Here is a 23,519-nt window from a genome sequence, read left to right on the forward strand (position 1 = left end):
CAAGAAAGGGAGGCGTGCGCCGAGCTCGTCTTCCCAGTGTGGCGATTAAGAGCAGGCAAATGCCACCTGTCTGACTCAGAGCCTTCCACATCCGAGTCACGGCACCATTTATGTAGCAGAAATCAGAGTCAGAGAGACCTCGGAGTGAAGGAACAAGAGATTCTTCTTTATTTAACGCATGGGCTTAAGGCTGGAATCATTTCCAAAGAGCCAGAAGCCCCGAGACACATTAACACATTGCTTTTATAGATATGACAACAGGCAATTTTCCCCCCACCCCTTCTCTTACTGTTTCTAGCTGCGTTGTCTGTGATTGAGAAAATGGGTTATAGGGCATGATAAGCAAAGAACAAGACCTTGATATGTAAGCCAAGTAATATGCAAGCCAAGCAGAGGACTGGAACATGATATGCCGTTTGGCTCAACCTTGGCCTGTTAATAAGTTAGGGAGTTTCCACATTGCTGTTCTTGCTAAAGCATGCCGGCTCAGCAAGAACATGAGACCACTTAGTCTGATCTCCAACATGGCTGCTACAGTGGCACAACACAGACAGACTCCACCTTCCCCAGTTTCCCTCCCACTAAGCACACAGGGAAAAGCAGAAGGAAAAACTCAGAAAAGCTGCAGGAGCAGTCTTAGACCTAGCCTCCTCCTCCTCTCTCTTCCCCCCTCCCTTTCTTCGTTCTCCTTGCTGGAGCTTCTGTTTTTCTTCCCAGCTCTCTATACGGGGGGGGGGGGGGGAGAAAGGCAGGATCAAGAGGAAGGGAAGGAAGGGAACGGAGGAAGGGGAGTCGGGCGTGCTGTCCATGCAGACAGCCAAGACGAAGGAGGAAACATACCACGCAAACCCCCAACTCCCTTTCTCCTTCCCACAGCGACTATGGCTTCCTCGCCTCCCTCGCCTCATAGCCTTTTGCTAACCTGGCACCCACAGCTGTAGGGAAGTTCTCCGGCTGCCATTGCCAGCAGCAGCAGCACCTGCTCAAAACAGCATCTCAGGCTCTTCCAGCCGCCTGCCCCACAGCAGTAGGCTGGGAGTGGGAGGTACCTGGCTGAGACCCAGCTCCAAAAAAAGTCCCGGGTTTTCATCATGGTGAGACCCCCCCCCCGCGCCCCTGAAAGGCTGTAAATTTTCCAGTAGCACAATTTGGGAAGTCATGAGTCTGTAATGGTCTTGCCTGGCACAACACACACCCTAGCCCAATATTAGTTTAGGTTGCAATCAATCCTATACATACTTGCTTGACCATAAGTCCTATTGGAGTCTATGGGACTTACTTCTGAATAGACATTCATAGGATTGCTCTGTAGATATATAGTCAGATAGGGCAACCCATTGCCTGATCTACAACCCTTACAGTTTGGCACCTGTTCCATATGTTTCTTCTTACAGTTATACAAGGCCTTTTCAGTGGTGGTGACACAACTCTGGAATATTTTCCTGCTCTGGGTCTCTTCTGCCAAAAATCAAAGACACTCTTCTTTCAGTAGTCTTTTAATGTGTAATGCCCCCCCCCCCCCGAGCTTCCAGTCTTAATGTGTAATGTCTTGACTCTTGCTGTTAGCTTTTTCACTGTTGGTTTTACTGTGGGATGTTTGATTGTTAATACTTTTAGAAATGGTTAGTTTTATGGTTATGCTGTATGCTCTTCTGGGTACATTTACTGGGAGGGCAGGATATTTATTGTTGTTGTTGTTATCGTCACCACCACCACCACCACCTTGGCCCGGTCTCCAGGTCTCCTTACAGTACAACCCACCTTCACATGTGCGCTATCAGAAGGATATATAGGCCTGGGGCACTAGGAGCTATTGCAAATGTCAAAAGGGTCCATTGTAATGTTCACATTACTGGTAGTTAAAAGGAGAAATTCACAGACCGTTTTCTGCTTGTTTGGGGTCAATGCAAATGCTTTGTGGAGGGGAGGCAGAGGATTAATTTAGCCTTCTGACGTACTAAAGGGGGGATGTCCAGGTTGCGACCTGGCAGCAAAATGTGAGCACAACAAAAATCCCTTTTCTTAGATGCAGCCTGGTTAAAGAAGTCAGTTTGGCAGGACTAATACTGCATGTTCTGCAAATTTCAGATCTTTATCAATCTTGCAATTAATTTGCCTCTGATGGATAGTTGGGTGACAACCCCTGGCAATTCTAACAGGAGGCGGGGGAATGAGAGATGAGATCAGAAAGGAAATACCTTTGTTTATGTAATATCAAAACATTGCTAAATTGACTGGAAATTGCTAAGTGACCTACACCAGAGAAGCCATCTGCCTGGGCACACACCCTGAGTAAGACAATTTATATATCAACACAATGTCATAGGCTCACTGATTACTTTTGTCAGTGACTCTCTGCTGCTATATTTTTGCTTAAGACCCTGGACTATTACTGGGGGGATGAGGACCTTGAGCTCCACCTAGTGCCACAAAGGAGCAATTTGTGAAAAGATCTGCGATGAGACAAGACAAAGAAGCCCTTGCCTTTAGTACATTGGGTTGCCATGGAGTGAAAAGAAAATCTTAGTTGATTCACAGCAAGAGCTTGAGTTGATCAATTAATTAGATCTGTGTGAATCTGTATGTAGATAGAACAGACCTTTTGAGGAAAAACGAAGTATACTTCTCTTGTTTTGAGATGATGCACATGTCAAAACAGCCAGCCTCCTGTGTGACAAAGAAGGCAGAATGCAAGTAGTATCTTTTAAGGCACTACTTGCCTCCCATAGTTCTTGCTTTTTTGTAAATCATTCACATTAAAAAGAACAACACATCTCTCTGCACAACCCTGTTTTCCCTTGATTAAAGAGTTTTAACTGATTGATCCAACTTATAAGGGCCAGCGTCAAGGATAGGCGTGGTTGGGCATCTGCCAAGGACCCATGCTCCAGCAGGGGCCCACTGACAACAGGCCCCTGGACTTGCTCCTGCTCTTCACCACTGCATCGTGCTTATTCATCTGCCACTTGCTCTGACCCTGGCAACAATGGTGTTGGTGAGGAGGAGGAAAGTTGGATGCTGCCGCCTACTTGCTCACTGGCTCTCTGCCTGTCAAGCAAGCTAGTGGAAGCCATGATGAGAAGGGGGAGGAGGAGCGAGAGCTGCTGGTGCAGTGGTGGTGAGAAGGGAAGCTCCCTGAGGGAGGGGGCCTGTGGAGGGGGCCTTGCCCAACGACCCTTAAAACAACGTCTAACATTTAAGAAGTGTTTCTCTTTTATTATATTTATTTATTGCATTTATATCCCGACTTTTTTCCACCAAGGAACTCAAGGCGGCGTACATAATCCTCGTCTCCATTTTATCCTCACAACCACAATCCTTTGAAGTAGGTTGGGCTGAGAGTCTGTGACTGGCCCAAAGTCACCCAGTGAGCTGTCATGGGAGAGTAGGGACTGGAACCTGAATGTTCCAACTCCCAGTCCAACACTCTAGCCACTACACCACACTGGCTCTCTTTTTTTCGATTATTCTTCTGCAAATTTCCCCATTGTCCACAATTTGGTGACAGCCCTAGTACGCAGGATCACCTAGCACCACAAGGGTGTGAGCATGGGATTTTTTGGTACACACTTCTAATTTGACTTTGCCCCAACCACTCCTTCCGGTTCATTTCAATGGAGGAGGTGTCCAGGCTCCCTTACCAAGGTTCCTTTCCCTGTAATTGGCTTAGTCCCTCCCTCTTCACTGTCCCTGTAATTTCAGGAGGGTTTTTTAGGGGATTACGTGACGGTGGTGGTAGGAGAAGGGCCAGGGGGGCCGGGGGGGGGCTCACAATCCCTTTTCCCTTTCCTCTATTCCCCCCCATATCACTTAATTCCAACCACCACCATTGCCCCCAAGGACCTCTCCTCAAATTACAGTTTGCACAGCGCTACAGATACGTTCCTGTTTGCTACTACAAAAATTCCTCTCCTCCAATCCAAAGCTGGTTCAAAGGTGTGATGTAGGAATTCTCATACTCCTTTCCTTTTGTCACATGTGTGACATGGCCCATTTTCAGACCTACATTGCTGAGTGCCACTGTAAATCCCCCCCCCCAAGTATGGCTAGGGTGTGTGAAAGAGGACTTCCTGCACCCTTGTATTCCTTTGCATGAGTGACATAGCTTGCACTCTTCTTCAATGAAGGTCATGGGAAAGGTGGAGCATAATGTGGCTTGATAATTGGGCATAAAAATATTTGAAACCTTCCTAGTCATCAGGATGCCTTTGTCTTATATATGAAACAAATGTCAGATTTATGTCTGTTGTGGAAATACTCCAACCATCTAAGTGAGTGATTCCCAAACTTCTTTATATACATTCACCCAAACTTAGTGTCATACACACATGCAGATGTACACAGACACATTGATTGCTATAGCACTTACAGACCCAGTGTGGTGTAGTGGTTAGAGTGCTGGCTTGGGACTTGGGAGACCTGGACTCTAGTCCCCACTCAACCATGAACCTCACTGGGTGACTTTGGACCAGTCACTGAGTCTCAGCCTAACCTACCTCACAGGGTTCTTGTTACAATAAAATGGAGAGGAGAAGGACCATATAAGTCACCTTGGGTATAAATAAATAAATACATGTTGAGATCAGGTTAACTTAATACAGGACACTTAAGAGATTGTCTGATCCCCTCCCATCTGTCCTGCTCATTTGCTGTGCTTATCAGGCGATATCCCCTGGTGGTACCCAAACTGTCAGAGGTCCTGCCTATCATGGCTCGAAATAGGGCCTTTAGTATCATAGCACCCACTCTCTGGAACTCCGTACCACTACAAATTAGTCAGGCACCCAGGTTAACAGGCTCCTGGGTTTCTGGAGCCTGTTAAAACATACCCTTTCCAACAGCCGGTTCTAAGAAGGTAAAGCGCAAGTGATTCATAAATATCATTAAATAATAAATAAATAATAAATGTTATGCCTTCCCCCAAAGAACCCTGGGAATTGTAATTTTGTGATACTGTTGAGCAGTCTTTGCTAGAGTTCCCAAGCTCCTTCATAAACTACAGTTCTGGGGTTAGCAGGGCACTTGAAAAGATCTGAAACTGATTTAAATACATAGTGCAGACATGACTGTAGTCCACAGCTGATCGCTCATATATTCTGGCTCTCCCACTGTGTTTCCTAGGAATTGGCTATCATAGGCGTTTACTTCTAATCAGCTTTATATCATCCTCTTCTTAAATTGGATATTATTTTCATTTATTTGCTATATTTTAAATCCACCTAATAAGAAAAGTTCTCTGGGTGGATTGCAAAGCTAAAAGAATAAAAGCACAACCCAAAAAACAAACAACAACAAATAGCATGGAGGCAAAATACAATATAAAACATGTGGAAGGAGCCGTTAGATCTAAATACCACCATATGGGATAAGATGTGTTTGCACTGACATAGTCAGTATAGGAGAGGTATATGCAAGGATTTTTTACCAGTGAACTGAAATTTAAGTATTTAATTAAAAATGCTGGAGATAGTATTCATTGTAGTTTGCAGTGACAACAACCTCACCCTCTGATCTGAAGGAAGTTAATAATGTCAGTTACACCTACCCCAAATGCAAGTGTTCAGCAGAAACAACAACAACAATTACACATACATTGTTTGCACTTCAGGAATGTTTTTCAGTAGTATAAAGACCCCAAATTTGGAGAAATCACTGAAGAGCTCAGTGCCTAGTTGTCCTTTCAGTACCGCTGTCAGTGAGACAGGTACCAGTGTCTACAATCCAAAGGCATGCTATGGTGTGACAAACCAGTATGTTTGCACCTCCACCCTGCAAGGTAGGACAGGCTTCAAGACAGCCTTTCATCTATATTGCTCAGACGTAGAGCTACCACACCCATTTCTTTTTAATATCCATTATCCTGCCCACAAGAGAAGATGGGCTTTTATACATAGATGGAGAAGGACAGCCCCTTTTCCCAAGCTTCCTTTAAACTTCTTAACAACCTGGTTAGTATGTTTGCTGAGCAGTCCAGCACATGGGTAAGGTGGATTCCAGGCTAGTCAAGAGAATCAAATCAACTCCAGTTTCCAATCCAATTCCAATCCAATGTATTTATTAAAGAATCATGAAGAGAGAAATTTAGAAATATTCAGTCGCTTTTAAAACAAAACATCAAATTAGCTCACTAAACCTTACTAATCATAATCCAAAGAGTAACTCACCAAAGCTGCCTACTACACAGAGATGTCCCCCTGCACCTCCAGAGTGTGATAGAGTTTTGTCTGGACTCTTTGCCCACTAGTCAAAAGACCAAGAAAATATTCCACAATACAGATACCTATGGAGACTGTGCAGCTACCAGAGATGGAAAATTCAAACTAACCAATCAATAGCCCATGGGAGGGGGGGAACGGGACCTGATCATGCATACTCCAGGTGATCTCTGCAGTGCCTCATTAACATATGGTGAGACATGGAAGAATGTAAATTAAATATTGGTGTCTATCACAGTCTGGCATGGTCTTCGTTCAGAGGCCTTTCCAGAAAGAGGGCAGGGGGAGATATTTGGTTCATCACACGTGGTCATCAAAAAGAAACATGCACGTTTAGTTGTAGGAGAGCGTAACTTTTGTTTTCAGCACATCAACTCCCAGGGCAAAAGGAGCAAGCTACTGCTCAGTTTAAAAAGCAGCTGATCTCTTTAACAATGGAAACTTCTGTGCACCCAGATCCCTTCTTTGGATCATGGACAGTATCACATGAGTTTGCCAAAGACGTTATATATAACAGGTAGATAATGAAATGAAGGCATTATAAACAGGTCTCAGACTCATGAATTCAGCAAAGAAAGATAACTACTGAAACATGGTTATTATTGTTCATAAAGTTCTAGGAGACTATGGCTGTGAATGTTCTCTGCGTCTCACTTGCTTTCTAAAGGGTGTCTGCAATGTCTACTTCAATGGGTTTAAATGTAGTATTTACTTGAAGAATCTTGGGAAGTAATATTACAAGTTTGAATGAGAAAATCCAGATATATTTTCAAGTTGCCATCACTTTTTGTGCTTGTACATCAGGATCCTATGAAAGCTTACTCAGAAGTAACTCCCACTGAATCCAATGGGTCTTACTCCAAAGTTAACATGGGTGGGATTTGCAAATCCCTCCATAAATGTTCACAGTGTTACAATCAGGGGTGTAGTGGTAAATTTTGAAGTGCACATCACAACAGTCCCCATAGCATGCCTCCCAGAAGAGTAACAAAAAATGCAGGCAGCTGTGTTGCTTCTCATCAACAAACCAGCACTAGCAGTTTTCATCTCCACCAGGAGCAGGTCTTTTGTAAAGGGAATAGGTCTTAATTGCCCATTCAAGACCAAGCCACCCTCCCCAAATACTTTGCAATACAGCAGGTAATAATATACTGTTGCTAGGAAACTTCACTTCCCCCCAGCCACTGTGAGGATTGCAGCTAAGCTCAGGGGGAACAGGGAATTCTGAGGGTGGGGGTGGAAGTTGATGTCAGCATCCCTGCTATTAAGAAGGTGTTGCTGCTGCATCCCTGTGAGCCCTGATTCTGCTACAGTACTGGTTAGAATTCTAAAAAGGTGAGCCCAGATATGTAATGTTGATGCTTCACACACCTGACAAAAATAGCCTGGATCAGCAAAAGGTAATATAGTGATGCACCAGTCCTGTCAGGTTGAAAAATAATCCATTATCTAAATTAGCCCAGTGATACATGCTGCACCGCAGTGCCATAAGTATTTTTTTGTACAGATTTCAGTGTAGAAGTATCTTCCATTAGCCACACGCTACCCCAGCATCTTCATTATGATTACAGTTGTGTGTACCCCAGGCAGGTTTAGTGCATAAATCAATGGACAGTTCATTTCCGGAACACTGCACATCATCCAACCAGATTTGATCAGAGCCTGATGTTAGACAGAAGTAAATAAGCAGAGGTGTGATGAGTTACCATAGAATAAGATAAAAAGATAAAGTAACATACAACCAATCCATAATGACCTGGTTCACATGTAACAACAACCCAGAGTATGGGTTGAGAATGGCCCGTTGAATCCTGGGTTGTTGTTACATGCAAACCCGAAACTATGGTTAACTTTGGGTTGTTAACCACAAATAACCCAGAAAGAGAACCCATGGTTTCTTGTTGGTTTGTGGACTCTGGGTTGTTTTAATTATGGGTTGTCATTAACATGTGAACCCAGAACCGAGGGTTGTTTTGCCAGGCTACAGAGGTGGTGATTGAGAGTGGTGACCCCCTCCCCCGCCGGCTATTCTACATGACAGGTCTACAGCATGGCAAAAGCTTCTTGGATACAGGCAGGGAGTGAGAAAAGGAGGAAGGAATCAGATAACACAGGAATTGAAATAGAAACCTGCACTTTGCAGTCATCTGGCAGACAAATCATGGGTAAACTCTGGGTTGTTGTTACGTGTAAACCAGCAATGTGTTTCACAAACAAACATCTTACATTGCTTGGTTACTGTGGAAGTGTGATTTCCCAGTGGGACACATGATAGCTTTAGGGAAAATGTCTGAAAAATGTCTGTCACAACCCAACTGATTAACAACTGCATAATTATCCCCTTCGCCCCATAAATATTTGTCTGCAAAGGGCCCTAACACTCACCAGACCCATTCCCCTTTCCTTTCTCACCATCCTATTATGCAGCAAACAATTCCAGACTGCAGGATGTTCTAAACCAGTAGCCCCCAAAAAATCCTGCAAAGGTATATTTATGTAATTTGCACATTGTGTTGCAGTTGTGATACTTGGATTTTCTGGCTGCAAGATCTGGTCTTTTTTTTAAAGTACAAAATTCAACAGCCCCTGATCTTAGTTCAAGGGAAGAACATTAGGGTATGATTTTCAGGCAGGATGACAATCCCTATGAAGCTATAACATGGGTGCAAAAAGGGGGACCATGGGCTGCAAGTGGGCCCCCGAGCCTGCCACCGCCATAAAAGATGCCATGGCTGACTGGCAGCACAGTGCGCTGGCTCATAGTGACTTTATTGCTCCTAGTGGCAGTAAAGCAGTGATTGGATTGGGGTCTCTGGGGTGGGGAGGAGACTGCAGACTTCCTCTCCCAGAAACCCCGAGTGTGTATGTGTGTGAATGAGCATGCATGTGTGTGTCTACATTCATGTGCACACATGCACATATGTGCAGCCCCTGGCATCCCGGCAGATACTCAATGTGGCCCTGGTACCTGAGGAGGTTGTGCACCCCTGCCGTAACAGCTCTTGTATACCTTGGCTTGGACATATTTGAGACATTGTCTGGTGTCTACACCTACCCTCTGTGTAGAGGCACTGCCAAAATTCAAGCAGGAGTGCTCAAGTATGTGCACATCCCGGTTCAAAAGATTCTGCTTGCGATCCCACCTTCTGCTGCCTGCTAGCCCATCCCAAAAGAACAAAGAACTTACCTTGGGGATGAGGGACAGGGTAGCAGATGGGAGAGTGCTCCCCAAAGACAGGAGAGCCCTGCTGAGCATCGCTTTCCCCAAACTGTCTGGAAAGTTAAGGAACTAAGGAGTGCCCCACTGGCTCAGACCAAAGGCCTGTCTAGACCAGCACCTTTTAACGCCATCCAACTTGGTGGCCATCACCAGATCTTGTGCTAGAGAACTCCATAGTTTAACTATGTGTTGTGTGAGGAAGTACTTTCTTGTATCCATCCTGAATCTCCCACCATTCAGCTTCACTAGATGACTCTGGGTTTTAGTATCACGAGAGAGGGAGGAAAACGTCTCCCTATCCACTTCCTATTTTTTCCACTGGGAATTATTGGAGTACAAACCCCATGATCCCCAGTGGAAAAAGATGCTGCCAATATCAATATGCTGGCAGGGTATTCACTTTTTGTAACCAGCCAGGGATGGAGCAGAAGTCCAGCAGGACTTTCCCATCTTTAAGGGAGCTGCCTCTGCTGTCTGTTAGCTTGTCCTGTCCCGTTCCCCAACATGAGTCTCCCCTGCCATTGGGGATGAGATAATTGAGGGTACCAGGTCCTTTGAATATTCTTTCAGCCTCCCCCCCCTCAACCTCTTAAGGGATTTCAAGCCCTCAAGTGGAATGCTCAAAAGACCCAGTTCATTTTCTGGGTGAGCATAACGCTGCTGTTTGCCTCTCTTTGCTCCATATTTTGGATGGCAAAGACAGAAAAACAAGCCTGTCACCTTGCTTATTTGAATAAAGTCATATCATGTAGAATCAAATCTTTCATTTTGTGACCTGATTAAATTAGCCAAGGAATGAATTAGTTGATTACCGCCAGCTGCAGTGAAGACGTGAAGTATACGGCTAAATCCCAACATTCGACATATCACCATTCCATCGTTTTCGTCCCAGCCATCATCACATATGGTACCCCATTGTCCATTGTGTAGAATCTCAACACGGCCACGACTAAGTCCTCCATGAAGTCTTACAATGGGGCTGTATCCAACTGTTTTTTTAAAAAAAAATTGAAAGAAAACACTAATTTAAAACTTCCCCCAAGCAGGGAACAGAAGCTGACTATTCAAGAGGCAATTCAACACTAATCCTCCAGTTGTGCTGAAGAAGAAACTATAAAATGGGCTGAAGCTGCAAACAGGAAGGTTTCAACCAGATCACAGTCACACCTTTGGCATTTTTCCTGTTTGACACTGAACTAGGTAGACAAACCCCAGCTCATCTAGAACTCTATAATGCACAATGAAGCTCCACAGAGTTTTTCTTGGGGTAGTTTTATATAACTGTAGGGAGAAAAAACAAGTGTTAATTACCTTGAACACCCTTTTTACCTTTATGCCCTTGTATCCCTTGGGATCCTGATTTAGCACAGAAAAAAGGAAGAAATGTTTGATGAAACATCTGGACAATTTGGCTGAAATTTTTGCACTAACAAGTTTCAATTCTTTATCTGTCTTTTAGAGATGAAATCTCTATGGATGATATTCTGGAGGTGACGGGCTCGACCTTGGGGGAGCTGGGGGTGGTGACGGCTGACAGGAAGCTCTGGTGTGGGCTGGTCCATGAAGTCACGAAGAGTTGGAAGCGACTGACCAAATAAACAACAAGAGATGAAAAGAGAAGCCTTTTCTCTTTGGCCTGGTACAGCTGTAATGAGGAACTGTTCCCCACCAAGGACTTGCACATTTCTTTCTTTCCATCCCTCCTCCTGCCTTCCAGTGCAAATTTCCTTTCATTTTCTGAGCCAAACATTGTGCACCATTCCTTGTGCACTGGCCTTTTTGCTAACCATGGTTAGCTCAAAGCATAGTATGAAAACCCATTTTACTATGCAATCCTATATGTGTCTATTCAGAAGTAAGCCTCATTGAATTCAATTGCCCTTGCTCCCAGGTGAGTGTGTGTACAGAACTGCCAGCTTAACCATGGTTGCAAAGTGTGGTTTGGAGATAACTGGCATAGGTGTAGTGGCTAAGAGACTAAGCTATGAACCAGGAAATCCCAGTTCTCACTACTACCATGAATATATGCCTTAGGCAAGCCATTATGTCTCAATCACAGCACCCCTCCCCCCACATAGGGGGCTAATACTGGCAAGCTCAGTGCACAATTTACTGCGATAATGATTGCACAGCGCTTTGAACAATTGAGACTACTGTATAAATGCTAAGTTGGAGTGAAAACACTGATGTAGATGTAACATTGTACCAGGGTTTGCTCTGAAAATGAAAAGAGGAATGCTTCTCCACTTTTCGTGTAATATGGGAAGTGGGACTTGTGGATTTTATCCCGGTGAGATCCATGAGCTCTTGCAGTCATGAACTCTTGCAGCTCTTGCAGTCACAGTTTTCTCTGCAGCCAAGATCACCCACAACTCATGAGTCCCTATAAGTTGGCAAACAGGAAGTACGAATCACTTGTACCTCTTGTTTTCCTACTTCAGTGTATGAACTGACACTTAAATCTTAGTACTCTATAAACCCTGACATTCTCTCCTGAATGCTCTGTAAATTGTCAGTATCCTCCTTGAAATATGGCACTCCAAGGATTTTACTTGAAGTTTTCTCAGTGCTGATTAATAGCATGTTGAATATCTTATAGGCATGTCTGGTTGTATCCTGAAGTGATCAGACATCCGATTCAATATGGAAGACCGAGGGTCACTCTTTCCAATGGTGTGATCTGATTTCTGATTATAGGCTTAGCCATTCAAAAAGAAACCAGATAAAGCCTGGCCCCAAATACAGCAGACACATTGACATTGGCTTGGTCAGTCTAGAACCACATGAAGTTGCGATCCATGCTGAACACAGAGGCCCAGTATCTATGGTGACACATTAGGAATTCAGTGAAAGCCTTTCTTTTACTGTGTGCCCTAGGACTGCAGACCCTTTTTATTGAGCTTCTGATGGACCACCATGTAGGATGCAACTACAGCAACCCTGACAGATGGCCAACCAGCATCTATTTAAATACCTCCAGTGAAGATAATCACTTGAGGCTTTCCTCCAGATGCCCCCACCTTCTGCAGTGCAGCAGGTGGCGACTGGGGAGAGAGCCTTTTCAGTGGTGGCCCCCTATCCCTGGAGTGCTCTCTCCAGGGAGGCTCTCCTGGTGCCTATGCTGATATTATTCTGGTGTCAGGTGGGGATGTTTTCATATCACAGGCTTTTAAAACCCAATTTGAAATGTTCGCTTGTTAAGCAGGTGGGAGTGTTGGATTTTGCTATGTCCTCCTCAGATTTTATCTGCTGACTATACTGAAGTTTTAGGTTTTGCTGTGTGTGTATGTGTGTGTGTGTGTGTGTATGTGTGTGTATATATATACACATACACACACACAGACACACACACCTTCAGCAAAGGAGATCGTTACCTTGTCGTGGTGCTGGAGCTTGAGCACCTCAATGACGTCATGAGCTAAACCGTGAAGGGACATCCAAGGCGGGAAGATTTTGGCAGAGAGGTCAGACTAAATACGAGCCCTGGGGAAGGAAATGGCAACCCACCCCAGTATTCTTGCCGTGAAAACTAAATGGATCAGTACAACCAGAGATATGTTGGTATACCATCAGAAGATGGGGCTCCCAGGTCGGCAAAAATGGGTATGATCAAAAACAAAGATGGCAAGGGCCTAACAGAAGCAGAAGAGATCAAGAAAAGGTGGCAAGAATATATGGAAGATCTGTATAGGAAGGATAATAATAATGGGGATAGATTTGATGGTGTGTTGAGTGAGCTAGAGCCAGACATCCTGAAGAGTGAAGTGGAATGGGCCTTAAGAAGCATTGCTAATAATAAGGCAGCAGGAGACGATGGTATCCCAGCTGAACTGTTTAAAATCTTGCAAGATGATGCTGTCAAGGTGATGCATGCCATATGCCAGCAAATTTGGAAAACACAAGAATGGCCAACAGATTGGAAAAGATCAACTTATACCCCATACCAAAAAAGTGCAGCGCCAAAGAATGTTCAAACTATAGAACAGTGGCACTTATTTCACATGCCAGTAAGGTAATGCTCAAGATCTTGCAAGGTAGACTCCAGCAATTCATGGAACGAGAATTGCCAGATGTACAAGCTGGGTTTAGAAAAGGCAGAGGAACTCAAGACCAAATTGCCAATATCCGCTGGATGATGGAGAAAGCCAGGGAGTTTCAACGGTAAGAACAGACCACAGAACAATGGACTGGTTTAAGATTGGGAAAGGAGTACGGCAGGGTTGTATACTCTCACCCTACCTATTCAACCTGTACGCAGAACACATCATGCGACGTGCTGGGCTTGATGAAGCCAAGGCTGGAGTTAAAATCGCTGGAAGAAACATTAACAATCTCCGATATGCAGATGATACCACTTTGATGGCTGAAAGCGAGGAGGAGCTGAGGAACCTCATGACGAAGGTGAAAGAAGAAAGTGCAAAAGCTGGGTTGCAGTTCAACCTCAAAAAAACCCAAGATTATGGCAACCAGCTTGATTGAGAACTGGCAAATAAGGGAGAAAACGTGGAGGCAGTGACAGACTTTGTATTTCTAGATGCAAAGATTACTGCAGATTCTGACTGCAGCCAGGAAATCAGAAGACGTTTACTTCTTGGGAGGATAGCAATGACAAATCTTGATAAAATAGTGAAGAGCAGAGACATCACACTGACAACAAAGGTCTGCATAGTTAAAGCAATGGTCTTCCCCATAGTAACCTATGGCTGCGAGAGCTGGACCATAAGGAAGGCTGAGTGAAGGAAGATAGATGCTTTTGAACTGTGGTGCTGGAGGAAAATTCTGAGTGCCTTGGACTGCAAGATCAAACCAGTCCATACTCCAGGAAATAAAGCCAGATTGCTCACTTGAGGGAAGGATATTAGAGGCAAAACTGAAGTACTTTGGCCACATAATGAGAAGACAGGATACCCTGGAGAAGATGCTGATGCTAGCAAAAGTGGAAGGCAAAAGGAAGAGGGGCCGACCAAGGGCAAGGTGGATGGATGATATTTTGGAGGTGATGGACTCGACCTTGGGGGAGCTGGGGGTGGCGACGGCCGACAGGAAGCTCTGGCGTGGGCTGGTCCATGAAGTCACGAAGAGTCGGAAGCGACTGACCGAATAAACAACAACAACAACTATATATATATATATATATATATATATATATATATATATATACACACACACACACACACACACATATATAATTGTGTTCTATCTTTATATTTTGTTTTAATTCTAAGTCACCCTGGGGAACACTATTAGTGTTGAAGGCACAGAGTGTAAAGACAATAATACAATAAATAAATAAGCTTTATTCTCCTGAACCATTTGTTTCATCTAGGAACTCCAGCAAGTACCTTACCTGTACCTTCCACATCTCCCTTCGTCCCTTTACTTCCAGGTAAGCCTCAAATAATGGAGGGGGGAGGGAAACCACAATATTTGAAAAGGGTGACAAATCCAAAAGAGTGTGGCAATTTCAAATTTTATTTTCTTAGTATCCTATATTCTAGTACATGTATCGAGAGAAATGTTTGAATCCACAACTTTACCATAACAAATTAAAAATAAAAATTCCACCACACTCTACAGAAATGTGTGGTATAGAGTGCTTTTGTGGCTTACAAACATAATCAGGGAAATATATGTATTTTATTTATATAATTTTGATGGAAGATACTGCATCACTCTGTAACAGAATTGGAAATATTCAGTGGAGGCTGGTGGCTCTGATTGGGGCTGCAAATCCATTCTGGGTTTTGGTCAGAACCAGCCAGAACTCCAAGGAGAACCCTAGGAGTTCAGCACCTTGGATCGCTCCTCTAGAGTTCAGGCTGGTTCTGACTGAAATAGATGCTCAGCCCCACAGAATTGGAGCCACCAGCCTCCACTGGAAATATTTGAATTCGGTCTGGTGGTCAATGGGGAGAAATGTGGATGGAGGTCCTGGAGCCATAGAGACCAAAGCACAAGAGATCCTCTGTTAAGGGAAGCTGCGAGAAGGAATGAGCATTGGGCAACTCCATGGCTGCTTAAGCAGCACAACTGCTGAATCATTTGCATTCTCATCCATGTCAAGAACCATCATATGCAGGGATGCTTGAAGGTATCAGACTTTGTGAATCTGATTGGATTCACTTCCCAGATTAATGTGTGGATCAGGATGTAATTATCCTTTGGAGTTTGCATTTTTCTGAATTTTGCAATGCAGTTCTCCGATTTTAAAAAAGGACTAAAATGCACTTAAAATTGTGCATTTTTGGATAAAATACAGTTAGAAATATATCCAAAAATATGTATTTAAATAATATTTACATACATGTTTTGTGCCATTTTGTTCTAACACACATTAATGCAGAATCAGAGTATAATGGACTTATGCATTAATTCATATGAAACTGAAATGGGCTAGACATAGACTGGTCCATCCATCCCTACTCCCATTTAACAACCCCAGAATCATAAGAGTTGGAGGGGGTCTTGTAGGCTATCTAGTCCAACCCCTTGCTTTTGAGAGCAGGGCATCTGCCATGCAGATGTATGCTCTATGGAAGTATTTGACTAAACTAATTAAAACATTAATAATCCAGATTCTGCCATGGCAAGTCATAAGGGTCTCATGTATTTGATTAAGTGTTTGTGCAAAGGATTTCCATGTGTTGTTTGCTCACACATGAAGCTGAGAACCACTTGATATAAGCACTTCACACATCTCTCCCAATAAGGTGTGTTTTTTTTCTCATACACTGAGCTTGTATGGCTCATCTCCATCTTTACCTGTATCTCCTTTGCTGCCCTTTTCCCCTCGGTCACCTTTCCGTCCTTCTGGCCCTGGAGGAAGAGAGAGGAAGAACACATCAGGAACTCCATAAAAAGCAATATTTCAGTAGACTTAGGGCTTCTCCATATGGGGCTCTTATAATTCAGCTGAGATTGGTTACTCACAGAAGTTTCCAGGTCCTTTACGTGATGTTGTCAAACCCCAGGACCTCCCACATGCTTTCTGACCTTTATCCCATTTTTTAAAGATTGCAGATAATGAGCTATTTAAATATCGCAATTGATTTTCTCCGTGAAAAAGAGGAAGTGGCACTATAACACAGTGCCATCTAGTGGCTGTATAATGAAACATATAGAGCTTACAGATAAGGAAACTCCCTGGGAAAAAGCAAGTGTGTGAATAGGGGCAATCTTAATCCCACAAAGAATATGGAAGCAGAAGCCCCAGTAAAGTTGCAGGATAAAAAGCCTGGTGAGGAGAAGCCCTAACGAACATGGGCTATTTTCATACCTTGAACATTACTTGCTGCTCCTCTCTCCCCTTTTTCACCCGCTGGACCACGACTTCCTTGTGGGCCCATCACCCCAGCAGCACCTTGTAAGTGAACCAAAGAATGTTTATAATAATCAGAATGATACAAGAATCAAAACAAGGCAGTGAAGGGCTTGTCATAGCTGGCAATTCAGGCAAGGTGTTTTAACCCTGCAGGACAACACACCACTTCAGTCAGTAGATGCCATCAGAACAACATGGGAATTGCTCTAGCAGCCTTCATCCCATGGGCACCTCTTCTTAAATGCTGCCTCACAACAAAGGAAATACAGAGTGAGACCATCTACAGCTGTTTCACACCAGTGTTTGCTGATTTGTTTTCGTTCTCACTTAGGTAAATAAGGACAGATTTAGGCTGCAAATCTATAAAGTAGCATGACAGTTGTTGGGGTGATTAAGGCCAGAGAGATTCAGAATTCATTTTTTTGCAATAAAGTAGAAGCCCAATTCATTGACCAACTTGGGGGGAAAACAAAACCCGTTTGATACATTGCATGTAGAAGCAGCTGTTAATCAGGGGCCTGGAAACAAAGCCCTATGAAGAGAGACTGAAAGAACTGGGCATGTTTAGCCTTGATAAGGGAAGACTGAGGGGAGATACGATAGCACTCTTCAAGGACTTGAAAGGCTGTCACAGAGAGGAAGGCCAGGATCTCTTCTTGATCATCCCAGAGTGCAGGACACGGAATAATGGGCTCAAGTTACAGGGAGCCAGATTCCGGCTGAACGTCAGGAAAAACTTCCTGACTGTTAGAGCAATACGACAATGGAACCAATTACCTAGGGAGGTGGTGGGCTCTCCCACACTGGAGGCCTTCAAGATGAGGCTGGACATGCTCAGGGATGCTCTGACTTGGATTCCTGCATTGAGCAGGGGGTTGGAACTCAACGATCTTATAGGCCCCTTCCAACCCTACTATTCTATGGTTCTATGATCAGGCAAGGGCAGCTGATTAGCGCTTACTCTTTCTTTGCAAGTGTAGGGATGAGGAGTACCCCCAACCACTTGTCCACAAATATGAAAACAACAACAACCCAGTGCCAGATAAGCCAGCAGTACTGCATGTTTTCTTAGAAAAATAACAACCTAGCATTTAACAATTTTAAATAATATTTATCTTTGTTATGCCTTCTTAGGAGTTATATTTGTGCTGGTGAAATCTCTACTGCAATTATCAGTGTAAGCCTATGGCTCTTTACTCAGAAGTAACGTACAATCCTAAGTGTGCATAGGATTGCAATCCTAGGCACATTTACCTTGAAGTAAGGTGCACCAAATGCAGTGAGATTTACTCCTGAATCAACACACAGTGTTTGTACTGGTAGAGAAGTTATGTGATGGGGCATCTGGGGCGAAAATCCTGTTGATTCAATCCACCCTCAAAAGAGACACACAGAATAGTAAAGAGGTTGCTGAAAATGCATGTATCCATCACAGGGGCGCTGTAGACTAGGGGCGAGCAACTGGTGCCCTAGGCGAACCGTGCCATCGCTGCCCCCACCCTCAAATCCCAACGGCAGATGTAGGCTGAGATTTTTGGTGAACTGGAAAACATTTTGCCCCTGTTTTCTGTCTAATGTCTTCTAAGCGTATTTATTTAAACAGAGTCATAATTATTTAATTTTTTTCATTCGTCTGTCCATCCAACTAACGTTTCTTAGATCAGATAAAATAGAGACACAAAATCTTCATTTTTATTTGCATTTTTTAAAATGTATTTTCCCCCTCAAATTTGGCGCCCTAAACTTGGCGCCCGAGGCGATTGCCTATATGGATGAACCCCTGAGTCATCATAATGTACCTTTATCTCCTGGTGCTCCAGATGGTCCTTGGGGACCCATCAGACCTGAAACATAACGTAAATACTTTGTTCACATTGTGATGCTTACCTTGGTGCTTGGCAGGTAGTTAAAAAGACTAGTGCAGTGCTAAGGAACATGAGAAATTATACAGAAGACAGAATCACGCTTCTTTATGATCGAGTTCACATTTTAAAATTATGCACATAGTTGTGGTTAGCCCATATGAAAGAGAGGGTGCAGTGATAGAATTAGGGGCAGAATGACAGAGAAAAGCATTCCAACAGATTAGGAGTGTGGGATGGTATGGGATGGTAATGATGATTAAAGTGGGAGGCTATATGGAAAAGTAATTAAAGTCAGCGTGAGGAGTTTGGAAAAAACAGAACCATAGGGTAGTATCCACGGTGGCACTGGCACTCTGCTAGTGCTAATGATGTTGCACTAGCAGAAGCCAATGCTGGCATAAGACCTCCTGCTTCCTCCTCCTCCCTTAGCAGTGGCTCAGTCAGGGGCTCAGTCAGTAAGAATGGCACATGTGGTTTGGGTTTGGCACTTGATTCTGTTCACTCACCTTTGAAGCCTCTTTCTCCGCGGTCACCCTTCTCTCCTGTGTTACCACTTGGTCCTCTTGGGCCCATCTCTCCCTTTTCACCAGTGATTCCTTGGGGTCCTGGAAGACCTATTTAGTGAGTTTGAACTGGTTACGGATGGTAAGCCCAGCGGGGATTTGTTCATTTTTTAAATTTTTGTGTGCAGTGCCTAGTTTGGCTTTCGGCGCATTAATAACCACTTCATTGGGGACAATCATGAGGTACAGTCCTTGTGCCAATGGGTAATCTGCATATTTTCATTCCGGGGTTGAAATGAAAGTGAGGTGATATACATATTAATAATAAATAAATAAAATGTAGTTGTGATAACTTGTCATGTGAATGATGCACTAAGAGTACAGTTTTAAGGAAGGTCGTCACAGAATTCCTGCAGATATTTACATCCATGGGAGTTGTACATCGATGCTGTCAATTGCAGGCTTCTGATCATACCTGGCTGGCAACAAAATAAAAGGAAGATCCAAACAGGATTGGGTTTGGGACTCTATGAGGGTACTATTTATCTGTGATTCTTTTTGCCAGTCAAAGTGTTTATGATATAAATAGGATTGGGCTGGAAAAAATCATGAAAGATTTTAAAATAAGTTCCTTTTAAAAAATCAGTTTTAACTATTCCACTCTGACATAACATAATATAAATAATGTTTGAAAATACAACAAACACAGAGTCAGTTCAAACAATTTAGGCAAACAAACCTTAAAACTCTAATAGCTTCATCTCCAAGCAATCACAAATGTAAAATAGCAGGGTACATCAAGCTGATTTTACATGATTTTTGTTTGTAGAGCTTGTGTAAGAGACCAAGGCTTGGATCTTAATGAGGTTTGCACAAACGGAAGGGCTCCTTCTGTTCAAAGACAGGACCAGGATCCAGTGGAGGATCTGCAAGTGTGTGTGTGTAAGTGTGTGTGTGTGTGTGTGGCGGGAGGGGGGGGAGAATTTTTGCTGATTCCCACCTCCTCCTGCAGTTTCCCCACATTGTTCCAGAGGGTCCCCAGAACACTGGAGTAGACATTTGGTGACCCAAGGGGCTGGAGGGGTGTGTGTGAAACCAGTGAAAGTTGCCTCCCCTCTTCTGCTGGCGGGGGCATCGTATGAGCAAAATTCTGCTTGGAAGACTCTCCCAACCAGAGCAAACCCAGGATTCCAGTCCAAGTCTTCTAGCCTGCATGCAATATTGTGTTCCTCAGTGATTGTCTAGAACTCCTAGGGAAACTATAGGGTGGCCAGTTCTGAATGGCCAAAAAATAGGAAATGCATCCCCCAAAAAGAGGGCAAAAGAGGACACAAATCTGCAGATGCTAATGATTATGGATAGATGCCAATTTAGAAATAATTATTATAGTTTAAATAAAGGTACAATACCTCTCACCTGTGTGCCAGTCTGTGTAGAGTGCTGCCCAGGCGCTAACTCTTGATGGGCAAGAGTTCTGACAGCTCTTTAAGTTTAAAATGGAATTGGATGGGACTTAGAGCTTCTCCACACTGAGGCTTTTTGTCCCACGGGGCTTCTGCTTCCGGATCCTTTGTGGGAAGATTGACTTTTACTTGAGCTTCCCTCCTCCCGTTCCCCCCCCCCCCCGCCATCATTTATCTGTGAGATCTCTTGTTATATAGCGGCAGGTCCTCTTGTCATGTGTAAATTCAGACAGGTTGAAAGGGGTTCTTTTTGTTAGCTCATTATTTCCGTTTCAAGTTAAGCCGTGGAAATGCTCAGAAAACACTATAGAGTGGAGGTTGATGCCATCATGTAAAGGACCCCAATCTCAATTGCAGGACAAAAGCTGTATGTGGAGAATCACTCAGACCTTCAAACAGAGTATGGTTCTCTGTCATCCCTGTTTCAGAGCCATCACTTTAAGTGAAGGGATGGCTTGATTGTGTTAAACCTGTGCACAACCATCATTTTATGTATTTAAAATGATGTTTAGGCCACCTTTCACGGTGGAACCCATGGCAGATTCTGAAAAAAGTTTTCCACTCTAGTGGAACTTGGCTGCTGGGCAGTATAGAAATGAAATAAATAATAGTTCAGTCAGGAGACTAATTAACAAAGGGGTTAGCATATGAGCTCCTTACAATTAAGATATAACACTCTTGGCAAACAGTCTTACCTTGAGATCCCTTATCTCCCGTTTGTCCTCGAGTGCCTGGTTCGCCTTTTGGCCCATCAGGCCCAAGACTCCCTTTTGATCCATTTTCACCAGCAGGCCCAGGTAATCCTGAATTTAAATACGCACACACACACACACACACACACACACCACTATGATATTTTAAAAATAACAGGACCACTTAAAAATGCTGAGTGCAAGAGCGGACACCCTGTCACCATTCCTGCTAGATTAATAGCCCCACTGACTTCTTTTGGAACTACTCTGATGTAAGTGATTTCAGGACATAAGCCTTAGATATAGGTGGAAAGCCAAATTGCTTCCCACCAGGCCCCCTGCAGACAGAATGATATCAGTGGGCATGGTCCACTGGTGTTACCTATTTTAGACTTTCTCCAGGCTGAGATTGTGTAACACTCATATTTAAGGTGACTCTGGGTATGTATTTTTCACCTTCTTTGTAAATGTCACAGGAAATCTCATTGAAAGAAACTTACATCACCTATTGATTCCCCCCATGACACATGGATGCGGCGAACTGGGAAAATGAGCTTGCCTGTGATGAGTGGCAACTTGAATAGACTATCACTCTATTCAGGGTGCCTCCTCCGAGGGAGGCTCAGAAGACAGCAACAAGGGGGAGGGCCTTCTCAGTGGTAGCCCCCCAATTATGGAGTGATCTCCCCAATGAGGCCTGCCTAGCACCAACATTGTTATCTTTTTGACACCAGGTCAAGACCTTTCTGTTTTCTCAGGCATTTGGCAGCATATGATGAGTGTTAATCAATCCTGGATTTGTCTTATGGTTATGGTTGATTGCTCAAAGTTGTTTTTAGATATATGTTGTCTCTGTGTGAACCATCTGTTTGTGTGTTTTTATGTAAATGGTTTTAAAACTTTGTATACTGTATTTTAATGGTTTGTAATCTTTGTAAACTACTCAGAGAGCTTCAGCTATGGGGTGGTATAGAAATGTAAATAATAATAATGATGTTGACTGAACCCAGTGGATTGTCACACAACAACCATTTAAATTGTTGTGTGCTAGTCTAGTCCTCTGAAATCTGCATTTCATGTTGTAATAATTGTAGTAATTATTTCTAAATCTTTTCAGAGTAGGGATGTTGGAGAATCTGCAATGGAGCCAAATGAGTTTGGATTTTCATGAATCCACAGTGGACCGGCTTTCCGTTGGGTGGATTCTGTGGACTTGTGGACTGGCTTCCTAACTTTCCTGAATTTTGCGCAAATTTCGCCAGAGAAAAATATGCACCACCCCCGCCCCCGGCCAAAAATGCACATTTCCCCCATAGGCTAAAGTGTGAAACTGCACTTTTGGGGGGAATCTGTGCATTTTCGCATTGTGAATTTGTGCATATTCAGAAACAAAAAACACTCAATTCTGTTGACGGGTGGTTGACAGAATGAAAGGTGCCTGACAATCCATGAAACACAGACAGAATCCGTACATCCCTGTTTCAGAGCCATCACTTTTTCAACATGGTCAAGCAATATCTTGAACATGTTGAAAAAAGATGTGTGTAGTTTTAGCATTTTTCAGCTTTTTCCATACCACTCTGGTTCAGGTGTGTGAATCTTCATTCAGAGGAGGACTGCCACCTGGATGAAAGGGACTTGCTGGTTTTTAGCTTGGCTATAATACTTAACTTGAAAAATGGACATTCTCAAGTTAGATATACGTAGATCAGCCTTTCCCAAACTTGGGTTCCCAGATGTTGCTGGACTCCAAGCCCCATCATCCCCAGCCAGCATGGCTAATGGACCTTTGGTTTGATCCAGCAAAGTTCTTATGTACATGTACAAAATGAATGATATTTTAGGTGTGTGTAGGGAGCGGAGGACAGGAAGGCCTGGCGTGCTATGGTCCATGGGGTCACGAAGAGTCGGACACGACTTAACGAACGACTGAACAACAACAACAACAACAAGGGGTTCTACTTTAAGAGAAAGCAGTAAGGGGGAAAAATTCTGCATCCAGATCGATTCATGTACAAATTATTGCCACAATGCTGGTTCACTTACTCTGACAGCAGAGGAATATAAAAAGATCTTCCAACCTATATCAAATTGTGTAGAATACTAACACACGTTCATCTATAATGAGCAACTGAAAGATAAAGTACCTGGCACTCCTTGCTCTCCTTCTGGTCCCATTGGTCCCATAACTCCTAAAATCAAAATATAGAGAAAGCATGAATAACAGCGATGAGTGGCAA

General features: G+C 43.6%; 1 protein-coding gene across 1 annotated transcript in view; it reads right to left on the reverse strand.

Annotated features, from left to right (window-relative positions):
• Window positions 1-6,035: 6,035 nt before the first annotated feature.
• Window positions 6,036-23,519, reverse strand: part of MARCO (macrophage receptor with collagenous structure) — a 31,485-nt gene continuing 14,001 nt past the window's right edge. The window contains exons 9-16 of the mRNA XM_084829624.1: window positions 23,427-23,471; window positions 21,283-21,390; window positions 19,128-19,235; window positions 18,556-18,600; window positions 16,712-16,795; window positions 16,198-16,251; window positions 10,248-10,424; window positions 6,036-7,877 (exon numbers count right to left, since the gene is read on the reverse strand). Of these exons, the coding sequence (XP_084685750.1) occupies window positions 7,747-7,877; window positions 10,248-10,424; window positions 16,198-16,251; window positions 16,712-16,795; window positions 18,556-18,600; window positions 19,128-19,235; window positions 21,283-21,390; window positions 23,427-23,471 (752 nt within the window). The 3' untranslated portion in view covers window positions 6,036-7,746. The remainder of the gene's footprint in view (window positions 7,878-10,247; window positions 10,425-16,197; window positions 16,252-16,711; window positions 16,796-18,555; window positions 18,601-19,127; window positions 19,236-21,282; window positions 21,391-23,426; window positions 23,472-23,519) is intronic.

Source organism: Heloderma suspectum, chromosome 1 (assembly GCF_057233095.1).
Source record: "Heloderma suspectum isolate Gila_16-S chromosome 1, 16-S_ref, whole genome shotgun sequence".
Classification (NCBI taxonomy): Eukaryota; Metazoa; Chordata; class Lepidosauria; order Squamata; family Helodermatidae; genus Heloderma; species Heloderma suspectum.